The 22,103-nt window shown below is 37.6% G+C and overlaps 1 protein-coding gene across 2 annotated transcripts in view; it reads right to left on the minus strand.

The window, feature by feature from the left end:
• dpp6a (dipeptidyl-peptidase 6a) overlaps positions 1-22,103 on the minus strand; it is a 937,255-nt gene that overhangs the window by 180,646 nt on the left and 734,506 nt on the right. For both annotated transcript variants that reach the window (XM_039753634.1, XM_039753633.1), the window contains exons 6-7: positions 4,561-4,613; positions 764-845 (exon numbers count right to left, since the gene is read on the minus strand). In XM_039753634.1, the coding sequence (XP_039609568.1) occupies positions 764-845; positions 4,561-4,613 (135 nt within the window). The remainder of the gene's footprint in view (positions 1-763; positions 846-4,560; positions 4,614-22,103) is intronic.

Consider the following 22,103-nt stretch of genomic DNA (forward strand, 5'->3'; position numbering starts at 1 on the left):
ACTCTATGCTAAACACCTCATGTTTTTTAAACCAGAGTTTGATATGTAAGTTTTAACCAACACTGTTATTTAAATTCAGTTATCCGTAAGTATGAACTTCTTCTTTTATTCTGTAACAAACTGTTGTGAAGGATGTTCCCTCTTCAGCAAAGTGCTGCATTAGAATAAATGCTGCAATGAACAGCTTTTCTCCTGCCTGATTACTGACTTGACTGTTTTTATATCAAATTTGTCTTGTTAGAGGATAAGTTTTTTTCTTTAATTGAGATGTTGATTTCTACCACACAACACACATTGTGAAAAAATTGTATATAAAAATACAAATCCATTCATCCATCCATCCATCCATCCATCCTCTTCCGCTTATCCGGGGTCGGGTCGCGGGGGCAGCAGCTTAAACAGAGAGGCCCAGACTTCCCTCTCCCCGGCCACTTCTTCCAGCTCTTCCGGGAGAATCTCAAGGTGTTCCCAGGCCAGCTGGGAGAACAAGCAAAAGTCATTTTGCTGCTGATAATGGTTGAGCCACCATGCCAACCAAGTGTTTAAAAGTGTTTGAAATGACAGAAATAGCATTTTAAAGCATTCTTGCAATGACCTTTAGTGGAAATATAAGGTTTATTAACAAAAAAATCACAAACACCTGAAAATATGAAAAAAAAGAAAACCAAGATTGATTTTTAAAACTGGTTCTAGAATGGAATCACATAAAGAATTGTATATTAAAATTACATTTACTATATCTATAAATAAATGATTTACTTACCAGCTGTTGATCTTTAGGACCCCAACCAGCATACTGAAGTTGTGAATTTTCAACCTCTGGTGGGTTCAAGTTACGGTGTTCTCTGAATGTAAAGGAAGAACAAATAATTAGCATAAAGGCAAACATTATTCCGGTGCATCTGCTGATATAGCTTGTAAACAGCTTAACATACTTAAACCAACTTATTCAAAGTGGTAGAGTATATCCTAGCTGCAGAAGGCACAAAGCAGGAAGCAATGTTGGAGGTATGTAGTCGTACAGTTTTCTAAAGGCTTGAATAATTTTTTTTTTTTGTTTGGTTAGAGTAAGGAGAAATTAAAGAGTGCACTAACTGAGGCCACTTTTCAACAAAGGTGAGGAAAAGAAAATTCCAATCTATATCAACATGAAAGATGTTAACTGTCATAGTAGCTACGGTCCTTAGCTAAAAGGCAAATCAAAGGTTTTCTGACCAGGAACACAAAGACAATTTGAAATTGCCTATTAACGTAACATGAACAGCATTAAAGACATAGGAGGAAACATAGATGCATAGATATGTGGTATAGCAGGTCCGCGGCTTAACAATCAGGAGCTCATTTTAATAAATAAATAATTAATTGGCTGTCTTAATCTCTGTGGGTGTGCGTGCTTATACAGCTTTTGGAGGTTGGTGTGATAACTGGGGCAAAACGCGGTGCGTGATTGAGTCTCTGCACCCACAGAGGAATATAAAGAAGAGCCGGCACAGGAAAAAGAAAAAACATAGACTGGCCAGCGAGTGACTGAGAGGAGGAAGGAAGGAATAAAAATAGGAAGAGAGACAGGAGAGAGAGTGTGACAGTTTAAATTGAATTTCCTTAAATTTTCACTTGTGGAAATTTGGGAACTGCACAGAAAATTCTAGAGGTACTGAACAATTTGGAGATTTTAGACAGCAAAGTGTTATTAAGATTAAAAAAGTAAATAAATAAATCACTGGGACCACATAGCACTTATCTAAGAGTGTTTAGAGAGGTTTGTGAATAAAATATGTAGGTAAACTTTAGTTTAGGGACTGCAAAAATGCATGTATTATTTATTAATTTATTCATTTGTAATAAGTCCTTAACAAACACTTCTTTGGGTCTTTGTAACACTTACAAAGCAAATGTACTGGAGAACTTGCGGGAAGACAGCAAACACTGCTGTATTATATAAAATGTGGTAAAAATAGGCCAATTGGCTTAATTTGAATCACAAGCAAAGGAATGGATACATTTATTAAAAATGCGACATAAAAGCAGCTATCTGGCACAAGTGGACAGTCAACATGGATTTATACATTCTGACTTTCAAACAGTTTTTATAATATGCTCAACATGAAGATAATAATTGACTTCTGTTAGGGAGTCTGAGCTTTAAGTGTTAAAATGTATTTAAAGAAGATAAGAACGTTAAACTGTAAGTTCTATCATTTTACTTTTCTTTGTAGTTGACCTCTCGAACTCTATAGCAGCAGCCAGTTTTAAGGACTTGAAACAGCAAATGGTAGCAGTCAGATGGCAGAAAAGATAAACTAGCAAAAATGAAACTTTCTTTTGCAAAAGTGCAGAATAACAAAATTATAAATTAAGAAGTATCAAAACTTTAAATGCTAAAATGGTAATTTTCCCGACATTCTACAGACTGTCAAACCTTTGGATACCTTTAATTTATAAACATATAATAATATGGTCTGTCAAAATGGCATTGGATAGAAGGGACTAGGGATGTTCACCTTAGTCCCAACAAGCTTTAAAATGTCAGTAGCTTCAAGCAGGGGAAACAGAGTCACCAAGAAGACCCAGGCTGTGACATATTTCAGCTGCAGCAAAGAAACTTTGAGACTAAATCCTGAAACACATTGGATGTGTCAGGTAGCACTGTAAATGACAGATGCTGAAACATCCAGGTTGTATAAGGTCACACCCATTTGCTTTGTTTCTGCTTCTGTCACAATAGCAACACAACAGTTTCAAGCACAGCTTAACAGTGGTTAAAAAAAGCAAGTCTCACTTTCTAGTATGAAGAGGAGACTTCGTCCAGTCTGCCGTAGAACACAACCTGTATTTCAAGGCCCTATTTTGTCCTTTAAGGAATGGCTTCAGAAACGTGTCTTCTAATAGTGTTGATCAACAAATTTGTGTTAACAAACACAAGTGTTATGCGCAGCGAGTTTGCTTCGTTCGCATTCACCCTTCATCAAATTATTTACTGATAATTCAGTAATTTTAGGATAATTTCTTTTTTTTTAATTCAAGTGTCCCATAATGCTTTGCAAGGCCACTGCGTCATCCTCCGGAAGCTATAACAGCCAACATTGATGGGACCACCTCCTGGGTATATAATGCTGATCATTTGCATTACAGACTCTGTAAGACGAGTTATCTGTGCTTGTAGCCAAACGTGCAGGTCGATCTTTGAGTTTCACATCAATATAAAAGAAGGAGGCATGTGTCCTATGCATGCATAATAATTAGCCATGTTGCGTGGCAAGAGTGAAAACAAACCTTGAAACAGCCTGACAACCCACCCCCAACACAGGAGACTCTACGAAATAATAATCATAACAAAAGATTTATTACTACTTACAAGATATTTCTATGTTTTTGATAGAATAAAAAGTGCAAAGCATTAGACACAGTTTACAGAGCCTTCAGCATGAAATAAATAGTACAAGCCCACGGCTTCAATCATGAAACACTACTTTGAAATTTCTGACTTTTGACTGCAATTTCTGCAGTTCTGCTTCATTTTGATTAAATATACAATTGCACATCTCTGACTGTGCTCTTTCTTCTTCGATCTCACAAAGGTACGGTGCTGCACAGCTCAGGTCACCTTTTTGGCCACAGTAATTAGTCCAGTATAGTTAGCAGACATTTCCCTCGCTCTCAGGGACACTTTAAAGACGGTTGCACCATTCAATCCAGTTAAATCTAGATCAGTTAGTCCTTCCAAATTGACTTTAATGCAGTTCGCCAAGTTTGGGGAATATCGCAAACATTTCTGTGATTTCGGGGATCTCATGGCTAAGTCGGAAATGTTCGGTCATCACTAGTGTTCTGATTGGGTTGTGATTTTGGCTATGCCAGATCTCTTCCTATCAGAGCTTCCTCCAGTTTTCAATTGCCTTTGAATTGTGTAGGACACCATAGTCAATGACATTTTTTTTTTGCAATTTCTCTAAATGGAAGGTCTATACTTGTAAGAGTAATAATGCTCTGTCTCTTTTCATTTGTTAATTGCCTTCTTCTTGCCATTATCACTGGAATTTACAACTTTCTACAGTGTAATATTGTCCAAGTAGTAGTGCTTAAGAGGGTGTAGTAACACAGTCTGATCCAATTCTGGTTTAAGACAGCGGGTTTGTAAGTAATCAACAGAAGTTGAGACACCTGTGCAAATTGTTTGCTTCAACGTGCAAGGCTTCATTTACTTTAACTGCTGCAGAACATCTGTAGGTTGTTACCTAATAGTTGTTACCTGAAGAAGGCCCATTTGTAATATTCTGATATTGCCTTTTTTCAGTTTTTGCTAACCTAACATTTAAACCTCTGGCAGTTTACTAGGTCATTCATTGCATTTCAAGTGATTAAATGTGAAGAAAAACTGAGGAGTTCTAAAACTTTTGACTGGAAGTGAATATTACAAAGTTAGTATGGGGTTACCCAAAAACCCTCAGTTTTTAGATGATTAAGCAAATGAGTTAATTTACGACAATTGTATTTATTTTAAAACAGTAAACAAACAAAACACACATCATGGTAACAACTGAGATGAAAATGTGTACTTACTTTGTGATCAAATTGCAGACGATATAATAAGCTAAGAATGAATGCTGGTATACCTGTGTGGGAAAGAAATAACAATTAATATTCATTCAACATAATAAAGTACACTTTGGCTAATTTGCAATAGAAAGAAAAGGAAAAATTAGAAACATAATTTAAACTTTATTATAATATTTAAACATTTATATTTCTGGGTCTTCTATCTATCTATCTATTTTATTCTGTGATTATCTTTAAACTTCTCTCTTTTTTTTCCAAGCTCTCACCATCAGACAGTACACACGCTTTCCAGAAGTCAAGGTAGTTCACAGTGTGCCGTCTCCAAGTCAGTTTTTCCAAAACTGTACCATAACACAATGCTTAGATGAGTTTACTTTTAATTGTATCTGAGATTATTAAACTCAGACATGACACAGATATATCTGGAGAGAGTTCTACTCCAGTCCATACATTATGCTCTACTATAGTACTTTAACCATGACTTTAGCATGAGTTGCAGAGTGTGTTCTGAGCGTATGTGATTATTGGTCTTTTCATGCATTGACTATTATTTATAATTCCACTAGCAAAATAAAGGCGCTTTGCAGTGGCGAAGTACTGACTTAAAATATTTATTAAGAAGAAAATTAAACCTTTTTTAAACTGAGGGAAAATATACCAATAATTATTTGTTAAGGATCTCTTTGTATACCACATTGTCAGTTCGGCCCTCCGGTTGTAATATGACCAAGCTGTGCGCTGAGCTTACTCTTGGGCATGCAACGTACAGTTGGCCATGTGAACAGTAATCTTGTTTCAAATCTCACAGCTTGGATTGCTGCTGTCATAATCGGTTTAAGTTTCATGGTTTGTTTCAATGACGACAGTATTTGCAGGACTTGTGTTGAAGTGACATTCGGCATCTGTCAAGCGTTGTAAGCATACAACCAGTTTCATCGATAACTTCACATCCAGCTTTTCAGAGTTTAAACATTCATAAACATCAAAGTGTCCACTACTGAAATCGTCACCTGTGAGTCTAAGATGTTTAAGAGGCACTGGTAGTTGTCGAAAGGTGTACAATATTTGGCCATTTCGGTACGCTTGAAAGCGACAACCGAACAATTCAGCGGCATCCATCAACTCACATGCAGAACCATAGGTGAAGGGCTTAAGCATTTCACTCTTATAGTGCTCCTGTGTAGTATAATTATCTCCTGTACCGTCATCAGTCCACACCTTGAACCTGTCCCAGTCATTCAATATATAAGACACAATGTTCCTCCGGATATCAAGAGTGAGCCTGATATGGCCGTGCAATATGTAACACAGAGAATGGAAAAGGTAGGTGCCATCTCAGGGCATGGAAACCACTCGGTAAGTGACAGTTCTTTGATCAATGGTGATCACCTCGATAGACATGTTAATGGGGGTACGGTTGGAATGATAAAGGAAATGGGTACCTGAACAATGTAAAGTAAGTCTAAAATACCTAAACTGTAAAAATAATCGTAATAAGCGAACAACAGCGGAGAAGCCGTGGATTAAATAAAAAGGCTGTAGTTATCAGCAAGGAGACGTGAATTCTGTGGCGAAGCAAGGAAGGGAATGTAGAGACTGGAGCGACAGACGGCCTTATATAGGCAGGCAGCCAACAATGTGGGAGGCGTTGGGTCCCCCATCCCCGCCTCACACGGTGACCGAGCTGCACGTTATGGACGTATATATGTACGTAAGTAGGATTCAGTTAGCTTTGGGAACCCGCGTACCAAATTTCTTGAAGATGGGCCCATAAGTAACAAAGACCGTTGAAAAGTTCAATATGGCGGCCGACAGTGGCATCATACCACCGAAATAAGTACGTACATTGGTTTCAGTTAGCGAAGGGAAGCCGCCTACCAAATTTCGTGAAGATGGCAGACGTTGTCGACTATTATGACCGTTACGCGTGGAATTTCGAAATGAAACCTGCTTAACGTTTGTAAGTAAGCTGTAAGGAATTAGCCTAAGTGATGAGTGAGTGAGTGAGTCAGTGAGGGCTTTGCCTTTTATTAGTATAGATAAGCCTGTTTGCTCTTGGTTTTATCCAGTTTATGATTTTGGATTTTTTGCTTGATTCTGTGACTTTTTAGTATTGCTTTGGAATTACTGGATACTGGACTTTATTCATATGACTGTGCCACTGAATTTTGCTGCACTTCTCACTAAATTAAATCTATATTCAGTGTAAATCACCATCATGTTTGTCTTGAATTAGCCCCTTCTCATTCCAATTAATCGACTCTAACGGGTAGTGTCAGTTGATGAAATCCTATTGCAGTTACTGTCAGAAAAGCTCCATCATCATAAACTGATGGGTATTTACATCCGAGGGATGCATTTATCATGCCATCATAAAAGGAAATGGAGCAACAATGGCAGGCAAGATGAATACTTTACTTTAGTCACATCCCTAATGTCCATTGTAAAACAGGTTGTAAAAATAATGTAGATCAAAGAAAAAACTGTTCACTATTTGCAGTTTCTGCATTTCAGTTTGTTTTCTTCATTATTGTATTTTTTGATTTTTAAATATTCTTTAATAGACATCCACTTATAGAGCGTGTCGACTAGACTGACTTGACAAGGTTGTTCTATTTTTTTTTACATTGTTATTTCTGTTTATTGCTGTTTTTAGGATTGTGAAAAAAAATTAAATTATCTTTCACAATCCTTATTTAAAATTTGTAAGCACTGACACTTGTGATTTGTGCAGCTCTATAATGATCACTTGTGCTGAGCTGGATGAGGATCGACTTTTTTGGGTGGTCTAAAACCATGTCTGCCTTGAATAATCCTACAAGAAAGGCACCCCAATAACGAATAATAGAATCCTAGAGTTGAGGACAGTAGGGCTGCTGCTTTATGGACGGCAATGAATGTTTCTTCATGAGGAAGTGTACACTACTTTTGTCTTCTTGCATTCAGGTTAAAGGAATACTTCACCAAAAAATGTTATTTTTTATACATTGTTTACCCCATGCAGTTTGTAGCAATGGCTGAGAAAAAATGTAATCTCTTGTTTTATGCAGAATTAAGACAGGAAAGTTGCTGATATAAAAGGCGTCTATAGTAACCAATGCTGGGCAACAGCAAACAATATAAAAAAACATCCATTTAAAAAAATCACAAATTACTCATGTCGCACAATCCACCTGTCAAGGTTTTTGGGTAGAGAATTCATTTAACCATTGCACACCTCACTGTATTTGAGTGCAGTAATCTAATCAGTATTAGCATGTAGAGGTCTGTGATAAATCACACCATCTAATGATTAAGCAAATTTCTTGTAGACTATAATACTACTGATAATTTGGTGTAGGAAATGACGCTAAACATAAACATGAAAGAACACTTTTTCCATTTCAAAAACACTAATTTAGTTCCACAGAGATTCAATAAAAGTATTTTGTTTATGTTCTACCTAATACACTTAATCTTCATCTTAAGTCAAAGTTTAGTTTCTTGCTTCCCCCTGGCCATTAAAGTAAAGTTGACCCAATTTCTCTATTCTCCATTAATCACTCAGTGATCCTGCCATGAAACCATCCTTGGGGTAGGGGAAAAAGCTCAATAGCATTACAGATGCACAAGCTCTTTCTAGAGGATTAAATAAGGTTATGTGGAGTTCAGATTTTATAGCACTGATATTGATAATTCAGATCTGAGAGTCATGTGTCCTAGGAGGATGAAAGTACCAAAGAAATAAGTGGTAATATTAGAAATGATTCTTTCTCTCTCCTGTACTTAATATACAGTATTATCACATTTATTTTTATTCGTTCATACAATACACATAATAAAAGTGTTATTATGAAAGGCACTATACAGATTTGTGGGCAGCCCAACATCTGCAACAGAGACACCAGGGTAGAGTTGCCCTCAGCAGCTCTTCGTGTCCCCCTATTTAATAGCTGTTAGTTACCTTAAGATGGTCACGTCTTCAGAACATTACTTGAAGGGACCAAATGGTCCTTGCTCTCTTTTAGAGATGTTGGTATGCATAGAAATGGTCAGATCATCTGCCCCTTAGTATTCTGAGGAAGTATTACATAATTCCTGCTAGGCTACTTATCACTCTTTGCTCACAGATGTCCATCTGTATAACCCTTGCAGTTGCATGCAGTACACCTTCAGGTCATGCCATACTTCTTTTATACTGACAAGAGAAAAACATACTGTATGAATCTGTAAAGTGCTAGAAACTATCTGCCTGTTTAAGGAGGTTATCTTGACACCACTCTTATACATATACATATACAGAAGAGATCACATAACATTTTAACTTAATATTTTTATTTTCCGATTATTTACATATTTGAAGTCTTATTCTATGAACCAGGTATTTAACCAATACTTTTAAATACTTAACTATTTGGGGTCCTTTAGATATCAGTTAATGACATAGGGTTGTTTAAAGAAAACACCACTTATCTATGTGCTGATTGGTGTAAATTAAAATATATTTAACTGGAACTGTTCCATTAAGACTAATTCATTTTGCCATTGAGAACTAAGCTGTCCAAAAGTCAAGGCTCCATTGGCCAGACATAATAAAAGATATCCATGATTTTTCTTTACTTACTTAGAATTTCCCTAACCCATTGACCCATGCCAAGGAAAGCTTTCCTGTCTCTCTACAGATGTGCCCTTTGCCTTTGCCACCCTTTACTGCCTACATTATTAATTGATTACGCCACATACACAATGTATTTTACTTAAAATAGGTTATGTCAGGCAAAACAAGTATTTGGAAAGTGCCATATGGAGCTCATCTAATTGCTCCACTAAAAAACAATACTATCAAGAGAATACGTAAATCATTACTTAAGTGTATGTTTCAAAATTATCCATTTCTGTCAACAGATTTCTGTTTTATTTCTGTGTTGTGAATTTATCTGAAAAAAAAAGCTGCTTTTAACATTCTATTCATGCCAGGTGTAGGAAAATGAATAATAAACTGACAAATACATAGGGATCAACTTTAAAGGGAGTAGCCTGTAGAGGAAAACTCATGTTGAGATATTATTCAAAAAGAAAATGAAAGGTTCTTTTTTCTGCCTGCATCAAAAACTGAAGCAGTAATGCCTTACTTTGAAAATTCTGACATAGACATTGCAAGGAGCTTACACTGATTTATGTCCAAATGAATAATCAGTGAGGGCAAGACTGTGACATAAAGACTTTAAGAGTTCTCAGTGGCCTTGACTTCAGAGATTTTCTATCAGTGAGTTAACTTGGCTTGCATTTCTTTCATGTGTCACCTGAAATTTGGGGACACCATCAGATTACTCTTATCGCAAAGGGAAGAAATCACAGTATATGACATTTGAATGATTTACCTTTTCAGAATTCTAATAACACACACAATTTACACCCCATAGCGATATATTTTTTAGTATGATACTTTCAGTTTATGATTCACACACAAAGAAAGGCTCACACTCAGGGGGCATTTAGTTTGTCAATGCTGAACTGAGTGAGAGGCGACATTTATTTTACCACTCGCTGAATCTCTAATTTGCATTCACATTCTTCTAAGGCGCCTTCATCTATCACTTTCTATAAACCATCATTGTTAAATATCTACTTTATAAATACACTCAAATATTTTTCAGCTTATTTTTTAATAAATATATCTTTATTCAGATTTTAGGTAATGCAGCATAACAATAATACATTATATCATTCTAGGCAATATTAATTTTCCCTCTTTCACACAAGAAGAGATGTGATTAGTGTTACTGCTTTACAGTGCCTTGAGAATCGGTACAAATTCCAGCTTAGATGGCTCAGAATTTGTATATTCTGCCCACATCTGCATGGGTATGTGTTGGGTTAACTGGTGGAAAACTGACTCAGGCTGAGGAGTTTGGGTGTTTGCATTGCAATAGTTGTCAGGTGCAGTAGGTACCAATGTTACAGTTAGAATTCCAGAATGAAAGTGAATGAAATGTTAACAGGGCAGCTGACCAAAGATTCCAGCTGGAGCAATAGTTGGAACTCAAGATTTAGCTAGCCTTTGGGCAGAGTGTGACAACGCAGGATGGCTCCACAATACCAGTTTCTTCAGGGAGCCTCTTGAATTTGCATTGCCTATAACGTAACCAAAGGATTAGCCAAGCAAATGAGGACACGGACATAGCAAGGGGTAGTTGTAAATGTTAATAGTGCTTTTATTACAACAATCAATACAAATAATGTCTAAATTAAAATACAGTGATACAAGTTCAATAAATAAATAATTCAATAAAACAGTGATTGTGGATGTTAAAGATAGTTAAATACATAATCTGTTAAAAACTAGGTTAAAATCCAAAGATGCAAGGAAACTTCTTTTTAAAATCAAGTATTCAGTTTTTCCCTTTAAAATGGAAGTCTTCCTGGCTTATCCTGCTCAGGTCTCGCAGCATGGAGAGACGTCAAACTAACAGGCATAGTCAACCTTCTTCCACAGGTCCAGGAGCCTGATGCATAACGCCGTGCGTAGAATTCGCACTATAACATGGCGTAAGCACAAAAGCCGAAATGTGCTTACGCACAGAAAAATCCAGATGCAGGAATCTGTGCGTATTCCAACTTCCACGTTCTTCCGTTACATAAATCCTGGTCAGCGTGAAAACTAACGCTCATGCACGTGCCTTATGTCCCGCTCCAACTCCTCCCAGAATTACGCCTCTTTGAATATGCAAATCAATATAAATCACCCTTAAGCTCAGCCTTCTGTGAAAAGACAATGGGAAAAGCACGGGGGAAAATATAAGAATTTGAGCGAATACCAAGTGGAGGCAAAGGAAAAACATACTATTTGTTTAATTAAACTGTGGTATAATCAACAAAAGGAAGTTGATCGAGTGACTTAGCGTGTTGGAAAAGCTTGAAAGCTCAGATATCAAAGTAAGAAAAGCCAAGTCGTAGCCCACCGTCTGAGTGTCATATGAAAGCTTAATAGGGTACAGACAAAAAAAATAGGCACACAGTGGGAAAAAAGCACGAAATGTCAACTTCAATCTCGAAATTTACACTTTAATCATGTAGTTTATTTTGTCATTAAAGTAGAACATCATAAACCTCATCTTAAAATCGTTTAATTAACCGGTTTCTCAAATCACATTGTAATTAAAGTAGCACGTTAAATACTTTGTTTTGTATGTGATCTTCTATGTGCTCTATGTGTGTGAATCACTACTTGCTTCTTAAACTGGCTGTCTTCCTCCGACTGGACACAGAATCCATTACATTCGTGATATTACAGCTCTCTGAATAACTAAAATACTGAGATGTATACGTGATATAATTTTCATGGTGATAGGAGTTAAAGCACGTTATTAAACATGGGTTTCATGGCGCAGTGATTAGAGCGATGCTTAGAGCGATGATTCTTCAAAACGTTTAAGGAGCATTGAACTATCTTTATAGTACATGTTTAATTATTCTGTCCTTCATGCCAGTCCCAGTGAAGAATATGGATTACTTAAATGAAGTTAAAGTTTTACCTGTATAATATAATAAACATATTTTGCTGCATTTCATCTTAAAAATGATATCGTCATCATATGTAAATACGCGCTTTATAAAGTGGCTCAGGTTGTGCAATATTATAACTGTAGTGCAATTTTACAGTGAGGTAATTGTACTTATAAGTACAAACAGTTGTACAAGGAGCAATAGGTTGAGTGCGTTTATAGTTCTTGGGATGAAACTGTTTCTGAACCGCGAGGTCCGTACAGGAAAGGCTTTGAAACGTTTTGCAGTGGCTGAGGTAGCATGTGCTTGATACTGTATACCGATAATTCTCCTTCCGATCAGCTGCTGCTGTGATTCACACTCAGATACAGTTATATAAATACTTCGAGTTGTGCAGTAAGAGTAATATGGAAAAAGATGATCCGCTGTGGCAACCCTAACGGGAGCAGCTGAAAGAAGAAGAAGAAGAAGAAGAAGGAGAAGGTGCAATGAGAGTAACAACGCTAAAGCAGTTATGGTATTTGGAATACTATGGCTATTCCCTGGACCATTATATTGTTACAAGTTAATTACAATCAGATGCATTACACTAATAAACAATATGCAGTTAGTTTCAGTGTATTTATAATGCCGCGTCAGGAAAATAAGGAGTAACCACACAGGAACAGTAGCACTGCTTTGACGCTGGGTGCCGCCAGTCTGCAAAAATGACCTGTGAACTTGCATACGACAAGGTATGAGATACCGTGGAAAAGTGCATGGCTTTACGCCAAGTGTAGGTTTTATACATTGCGATTTGAACGTGGAAAAGTTCTTATGCAACATTTCTGTGCGTACGCACCGTTTATACATGAGGCCCCCAGTCCCTACTGTCCCATGGCTCCCAGCAGGGCTCCCAATCTGAGCCTTGCCTTGCTCCATCTAACTCCCCTTGTCTTTTCCTGGATTTCCATGTAAGCAAGCACCAAGTCACTCCAGCTCCCAAAGTCACTCAGCTGGAATAGCCCCCTTCAGCCCCTGAGCATCCGCCTCACACTCCCATTAGGGGCAATGCCTCATCTGTCATTTCCTCGCTCCTTTGCAGTGACTCTCTCCACCTCCTGACTTCATCTCTCCCATTTTTTAACCTAAGTTTCTCTGTCTGTCTTTCTTTTGGTCTTTTTCCCACTTCTGTCCTGTGAAGGCTCCTTACATACTCTACTGTCTAACTGAGCACGGGTGTAACAACTCTGAAGCATCCCTGAGGCACCTGACTGATCCACCCGCCTTGCCACGTGCATGCAGCGTGGTCAGCCAGCATTTTAATTAACCATGGTGTGAAATACACTTGCACACACTCACCCCCAAATGAACCCTGCACTTTCTTGGGTCACTGATTTTCTAGCTGCAGACTATGTTCCACACAGAGAAATTATGTCAGAATAGGTGGCAGCTTGTACTGGGAATCTAAACTAGGGGTTTAACTGGCAGCTGTGGAATAACACTACAAAGACATGTGTGGCCACTAGGGGAAGAGCTAGGGTGCTGGCATGAAGTGCTTCTATCCACTTATTTAGTTTTCAGGCTGTCCTCCAAATAATGTTCTGCCAGGGCTCAAAAGCCACTTTCGACTAAACACTATACTGGGATGTGAATATGAACCCAGATAATCTTATCACTTGTGTTAATGACAAATGTTAACTTTAAATATAGCTGTCCCAAGGAATGATTTATTTAAAAAACTTTTAATTACTAAAGCCTATCTACAGAAATGGTCGACTTCCAACAAGAGAGCAATTTAAGTGAAGTGATTTTGCTGTCACATTGTTCTGGTCATGTACATGAAACTGTTTGCATCTGCACAAACTGTTAATATCAACTGTGGAGATCAGCCCAGCTACGGACAGACAGACAGATCACAGAAGTCCAAAATCAAACAAGTTTATTTTGCTCTTCCTTCTTTACAGCACACAATGCACAATCACATACAAACCAATAAACGCAGTCCCATCGTTTTCTCTCCCTTTCTCCTTATTTTTCCTCCTACTCTTAGCTCTGTCCTCTGCCTTTCGACTGGTGTGGCAGAAGTGCTGCATGGGCACCCGGAAGCACTCCGGGAGTACCTAGTTCCTGTTCCGGCAGCTTCCTGGTGTGGTGGAAGTGCTGCAGTCCATGGCTCCATAACCATCTGGGCACACCCTGGCGGTGGCCATGGGCCCCAACAGAGTTGAGCTTCTAAGTTTCTAACCAGGACGGCTGCCCTCTAGAGTCCTGGAGGAGGTATTGTCCCTGTCCCAGTCCTTCCATCCTCCAGGCGTCCCGGCTGGGCAGGAGCTCCAGCCGCCCGCCACACAACTTAAATACTGGTTGTCCCAACAATTAATTCATTGAACAGATTTGTATTTGTTTCTATAGTATGCTTCTATACTTACTTTTAGTGGTTTTAATCTGTTGAAAGACCTGCTTGCAACTGTATGTGCTTCTAGAAAAAATTATGTCCTGTGTAGAGCATTCTTGCAAAATCTTGAAAACAAATCCTGAGTAATGTTCAGTCAGTAGAAATCAAGCAAAGAAACTTTGGTAAACTTAAAGGTAAACTTTTAATGTTACAATCGTGCCGGAGCTCAGATGTTTTCAGGTCTAAAACCTCTGGAGCATTGTTCACAACAACATCAAAAGAAGATGAAAAAGTTGAAAAGTCCGCCCTGTTGTGCCTAAAGGTCTTAAACAGAGATTTAAATTTATGATGAAGGAGGGCAATCTGAGCTGCATACTTGTCTGAACACTGAATGAACAGGTTTTGTTTGTTGCAATTGACTCAAGATATTGTAATGTTTGAACAATGCACAAAAAGATAAATTAACAGAGCTATTCCCAAAATTGGAATGAGCTCACCTGGACAGCCATAACCCTATTCTTCTGACTTAGTGATAAACCATTTTTAAAAAAATGCACAAATTGCCCTAAAGTACAGTCAGTATTCTTATGGTGATAAACATATTTTACCCCTTATCTCATCAAACTCATAGCATGAAGTACAGGAATAAATCTATTTTTCGGTCAATCCACTACCAGAAAATCATTCCTGTTTTAACTTCCTTCCTTCCTGATTTATGCACAAATCTGGAGCCACACAGAGTGTTCCACCTTCAGGGGTGCCGCTGCCAACCAAATCAGTCATTGATAAAATCATCCACACGAAAACTTAAATTATTTAAAACACACATGCAAGACAAAGGCAAGTAAGCTGCTAAAAACACACATTCACTTCAACACTATGGACTGTCCCTATTTTTATGGTTAAGGTTTGTTTTATATAATTATTTTTTGAATGACACATGGCAGCTTATTACACTTACATAAGACAACTGTAGCATCATCTTATTAAGAACACTTCACAAGGGCTGTAATGTTATAAATTTCTAAGAGAACCCCATGGGCCACTCACATCCGTGCCATACACTGACTTATAGTTGGGAGGTGAGCTGGAAATAAAGTCTGACAATTCGAAAAAAGAACGGTCAGAGTGAGACAGGTGGGTAGCTGTAATTTAATCGGGTTATTTTTGGCTCTTGTAAGGTAAGTTTATAAGGCCTTCAACCCAGTACCCAGGGGTACAAAATCTGTGTAGCTAAGTAAGTTGGGGAAGCCAGGATTTTGTTTTCTTTTTGTTTGTCTGTTTGACACTTTATTTCTTCCATTTCTCTTTCTTGTATTCCTGAAATAAACACCCTCTGTTATTCTTAAGCATCCTTGCTTTTTATTTTGTGTTTTGGGATTGCTCAAGAACACCTTTTATCCTCCAAACTGCCCCGCAATTTTCAACCTGTGCCTCATGCTATACATACAGGCTACATAGAGGCAAAAAGTGTGGGCTAAATAAAACTGAAAAATGCACTCTGTTTTTACTGATGGCAACTCCAAAATTGAATGTGTTTTGATGCATTTGATTAGATGGTGAATATTAATTTTTAAAAAGTGCACTAAGTGCCAGCTCTTCTAAAATATTTTCCATGACAACCAAGTATAACATATCAGACACACAGGAATTTCAGCTCTTTAAACTCTGCTGGCTATTTGGCAGATACAGCTGTCAAGACATCTTTATTGTTCTCTTACAATCTATTAGGTAATTTCCCAAGTGAACAAAATTAAAGGAAATAGTCTTAAATTGAAGACTCGTTCATGACCTTTACTTTGTATAGGAACAAAGAATAATTTTCCTTTCTTACATGAAATGTTTAAAATCATGATTGATTTTGCAAGAGAAATTGAAACAAATGATATAAGATAAATGGATAGTATTTTCAACGAAAACTATTATATTCTCTATTAATGCATTACCTGCTAGAGCATTGATAGTCAGTGCTTTCCCACTTAAAGTCATACTCTACCCAACTATGATATTTTTTTATATGTCACATACCCCAGGTAATTTGTAGGAATGGCAAAGAAAATTTTTTCAACTCATGTTTTCTTAATGCCGCATATACAGAGAAAATATCATAATATACAAGTAAACACATATCCACAGCAATTGTATATTAGAATACCAGCCATGTGAATTATGTGAATGTCCCCTTGGGATTAATAAAGTATCTATCCATCTATGTCCCGCGGCTCTGCCCACGCATTAGTGAAAAAGGACAGTGAGGAGGGCCCTGCCAGGCTCCCCACTCCCCTCGACCCGCAGCCTCTGTCTCGTATTAGTATATCGCTCCTGCAAGCATACTATGATTCATAGCGCGATTTGAGAAGTTATAAAATCAACCGGAATGTTCAAGTAAATTCTAGAAAAAAAAAAAAACTATCTAAATCCGTTAAGTAGTTCACTTGTTTGCCAGCTAAGCTGATGTAAGGTACGCCCCGAGGCTGGCGTGTGAGTGAGGAGGGCCCTGCGCCCCCTCCCCTCAGCCCGCTGTGTGTCTCTAGGATTTGCGCAAATAAATCGGTACCACAAGTCAACTATGATACTTAGCGCAATGAGAGAAGTCACAAAATCAACCGGAATGTTCAAGCAAATTATAGAAAAAAACCCGATCTAAATCCACTGTGAAAAGCGGATATACAGAAGAGCAGACAGGCATTGGATTTTATATACTGTATATAGAGAAGTGGGTTTAGAGAATGGACCCACCTCTGTATCTACCTGTATACAGTACTAATGACACCCTCACTAGTAAAAATGCCTGTCATTCAAATCAGTTTAATTTTAGAAACAGAGTAGTCTTCATTAAATGAATTGGCTGGAATGGGACTGCATGCCTAATGTTATTTTTGATGACTGTTTTATATTTGTAAATTCATGCTACACTGATTGCTGACATGCTTCTTGTCGTTACGTCATTTAAATCTTCACGTGTTCTACTTTCTCTTTTGTAGTTAAGAAAATGTTTGCACATTTAATCTTTGCTAACCTGAAGTCATCAACATCCCTACAAATTTTTTTTACAATCTGTTACAGATATGTTGACAATGCTGTTAGTGTGGCATTATATACATTACAACATCTGGAGACACTGATTGTGACACCTATGCATGGATACTATTCCAAGACTCAATTATGGATACCATCGAAACTGATAAATCATTCCTTAACACAGAGGACATGAACATTAATTCTGCTGTATCTCACTGTTTATTTATGAGGAGCAGATCCCAGGCTGTCAAGAAGAAATCTAAAAATCCTGTGCTTTCATCTGTAGTATTAGTATTCCTCAGGAATGTATCCTGCTTTCCCTCCTGCTCTCATAAGTCAGTTGACTTCTCAGCAGGAGGGCTTAAGTAAGATGAGAAAAATGATTATGCGAATGACATTAATTTGACCTAAAATGTGATCTGATCTTTGTTTAAGTTCTAATAATACATGAAGAGAACAAAACATGCAAAAACTGGACCTATATAAGTCTTCATTAAATGGACTAATTACACATTTATTATCATTGTTGGATAAACATGAACACTTTGACTCTTTAACTGGTGGCACCTTCCTAAGCAGTTACAAATAAAGTCACACTTTTCCTTTACCTTTACCTTTATGGTTATCCTCTTATATTTTCTTAGCAGTATTTTGTCTCATTCGCTTTCATTAAACTACTTTGAGTTACAATAATTGGGGACAATCTTTCACTAATTGCTTGTATCAGGCATTGGTATACTGTAACTTTTCATTTGCATTAAAACCAGGACTTTTACTCGGGCATCCAAAAAGACAAAACAATTTCTGCCTTGGCTTCATGTCTTCTATTTTGTGATTAGGAATATTTTTGAATATCTTGACGTACATTGTCTCCATCCTGAAATCATTGATGAATACCTTGATATTTTCCAATAGACTCTGCAATTCATTGTCATTTCAATGACTGTAAGAGGCTTTAGAGCAGCTACAAACTATTCTGTTCTCACTAATATACAGTATGTCACATCTGTGGAATGATTCTTTCAATTCTAATGCAGTAATTTATGTTCACTGTTTCACATTTATTCTGAAATATTCTCCTTCTGTTTCATCTGTCCAAATAACACAGTCTTATTTGTATTCACGATGAATTTCTTATTGAATCAAACACAGAAATACATCAGGATGTAGCCTTCTGGATCATCTAGGTGGTCTGTGAGAAGCTGTGATGGATGATAATGTCTAGTGATGAACAAGACAGGCAATTTTATATTAGCATGCAGTTTTGCAAAACTGACAATAAATTTACATACATAGGTGATTTTGCAAGTGTGGAATGTGAAACTCTCTAAAAAGAGTTTTGTGAAGTTTTAAAGTTTTTTTTTTTGGGTGGAAAACAAGGAGTCTGGCTCCCAGAAGTGTCGTTCAACCTCGTTCCTTATTTATTTGTGTTCTTTTTTTTAGTAGCATGTAGTGCATCACATACCTGTCAAATCAAATCTACTGCCTCTGGTTCACATCACTGTGGTGGTGCAATGCTTTTCCACTCAAAGATGTACCAAAACATCCACTGTGCACATTATTGTGTTTTCTCCACAGGAAACATGAGAATACTATAGTACTATATGAGAGGGTTAAACTTGTTGTGACATACACTCGGGACCCTTTCCCGACTGGGACGCCTCTATGCTGGAAGGACCAGGGGAAGGAGCGTATCCAGAGCATTACCTCCCCCGGAGCAGCTCCCCCTGGGTTATAGTGGTGCCTTGGACTCCCGGGGAGTTGGAGTTTGGTGCAGCCCTGGTGGGGTCCATAGGTGCCAACAGGGGGTGCTGCAGCTACTGCCAGAAATGCTGCCGGAAGTAGGTCAACAAGCACCTGGAGCACTTCCTGGTGCCTTGTAAAAGGAGCCAGCAACCAATAGTGCCATAGACTGTGCTTATTGTGACGGTGCTGTGAGGTGGGAAACAAAAGAAATTGTTTCCCACATAGAAAAATAAATGTGTGTTGTGTCCTGGACTTGTGCCTCTGCCTGTCTGTATCGGGCTGGGGTGGCTGTACACCCCCTGGTGGTCCATATTGTCCATTCACAGCAAATTATTAACGTGCCAATCATACAGCAATGTTACAAAGGGACTAAGAGTCTGATATCAGTAGAAGTAAAACTATTCAAATCCAATACCCTGTTACAAGAAAGATGTCTTTCCCACTGTTAGGACATGGTACTTCCACAGCACTTTACTTTTGAATTGTTTTCTTTGTACAATGTTGGATAATAAGTTGATTGATGCTAAAGTCTGGTTTTATAACACACTTCCGCTTCACAAACACTCACAAGTATAATTCTAAGAACCTTAGAAATCTCTGTTGGAGTAATGATCCCCTTGGACAATCTTCATTGTGAGGAGCAGACTTTAACAATGACAAACTTCACACTTCATAGGGCAGCATCTATGAAAATACCACCTGACTGTCATTTTATTTATCAGAGCATCTAGTAGACATTAGAGCCCTTAGTAGAGCCAGTCATCTGTCCTGTAGATTGATGTATGTTTTTCACTGAATCTTGAATCTATGTTTTAAAATAAAATAAAAACATTTAATCAGATTGTATTTATCTGATGTTGGGCCCTGCTCTGACAATCTCAACAAATTTAGTTGTGATAGAATGGCATCCCACCTAGGGTTGATTCCTACTTATTGGTCTCAGAATAGACACTCAGTCCCTGTGACCCATGGATAAGCAGAATAGAACATGGATAGATAGGTGTATGAACTTACTTTAGGGTATGTAATGTAGAATGGCAGATAATTTAAATTTCTTTTTTCATATCACTATATTTTAACAATTCTGTACTTACATTGACCAAACTATCAGGAAGGCACAGCAAAGGCTATAATTCATGAAAAATGTATTCAGTCAGATAATGACTGCTGTCCCATTTTTATGCACTCATCATTATTGCTGCTTAGACCTCGTCCATAACAGCATGGTATGGAATTATGAACAGTTACACTAAGGAAATACTGAATGGGGTTGTGTCAAATGCCTTTATGGTCACTGGCAGCACAGTTCTTTCAATTAAACTGTCTATATGTTAAGTACGTGTTCCAATCCTTGTCCTATACATTTAGCTCTCCTTCTTTTTCAGCTCGTTCCTTTTGGAGGAGTTACTAAACAACACACTTTCCAGGCAACCTCTTCTCTACAGCATTTTTTGAAATTCATTTCCTAAGAATTGCTTACCATTAGTAATACCGTATGTTATTTGGTCTATATGAAATTTAATACATAGTGATTACCACCTTGGTAGGTGAGGTATCTCTTTTTGTGTCTTTTGATTGTTTTGTTCACTTGCCATCATAGATACACCATCAACTATGCTGTGCACAGAATGAAAGGTCAGTAACTTTGTAATTTCCAAATAACACTAGATTTTAACTCAGTACTGGAAAGAAACTCATAAATAAAAACTTGATTTTTAACTGTATTCCTCTTTTCTCATGCAGTGTTAATTAAATTGTTTATTGAATATTCCAAAATAAAACTCTTTTAATGGCATTGGATCTATCATCGTAAAGCCTTCAATTAATTGTTTCCTGAAGTGTGGGGTAATAAATCTCTAAGTTGCTTAGTGGCACAAACGGAATATCACAAATGGGCTATTGTTGCAGTATGTAGCATTACTTAAAGCAATCTTTAGATAATTTTTTTTTATAAGTTTTCATACAAAATGTAATGTGCCATTATGTGAAGAATATGGACATTCTGATTACACAGTAGTAACAATCAAGCTCTAAACCTTCACTATTTAGGTAATTTAAAAACAAAATTTGAGAAATAAATATACCAAACATACCATTGTCATTCATTAAAGATATCAAATCTGACACCTGTTGAAAGATAAGCTTAGGTATATCTTGTAATAGCCATGAAACCAGAATGCTCAAATAGAAACCAAAATATAAGACAGATAGTAAACAAAGCAAACACAAAGGGAATGATCAACACAGAAAAAGCACAAAGAACAAAATAAACAGAAGGAAACAAATGGTCTTCTGCCTCCCTCAGCCTATCTCAAATGAACCACACCACCACACATCTTTTGAGGCTTTCCCTCTAACTCTCTAATGCCTAACCTCTATTCCTCTTGCCAGTAAAGCACTTGTTCCAAATCCACACTCAAAAAGGCACTTGGAATGAAAATGCTTTAAGCTGCATCTTCAGGTCATATCTGGCTTAGCCTCAGCATTGCTTCTGGAGTAAAGAGGGGTCCTATAATTACAACAGGGACATCAATCTAGAGGTCTGCCTATGGTCACTGAATTTTCATTTGGCTTTAAAGAGCTAGCAGCTGGGTGGTGATCCTCCCTCACAAACAGAGCACCCTGACCTTATATTGCAGATAACAATGACTAACGAAAAAGCAAAGACGTGTATGTAACTCTACAGTGGGGAGAGACAAAGCCAGAATGGACTAACTGGTATATCCAACTCTGACAGACTAAGAGAACTGATCTAGATCTTTAGACTTCTCAAAGACATCAATAAAGTTGATCCAAAGAATAAGAAATCACATACTCTAGGAATCTGGTGAAAACCAAGGGGAACTGTAGTTAAAACTAGAGCCAAGAAACACTTCTTTAAAAAAAATTATGAGAATCTCGAAACAAACTACCAAGC

This window comes from Polypterus senegalus, chromosome 5 (assembly GCF_016835505.1).
Source record: "Polypterus senegalus isolate Bchr_013 chromosome 5, ASM1683550v1, whole genome shotgun sequence".
NCBI classification, from domain to species: Eukaryota; Metazoa; Chordata; class Cladistia; order Polypteriformes; family Polypteridae; genus Polypterus; species Polypterus senegalus.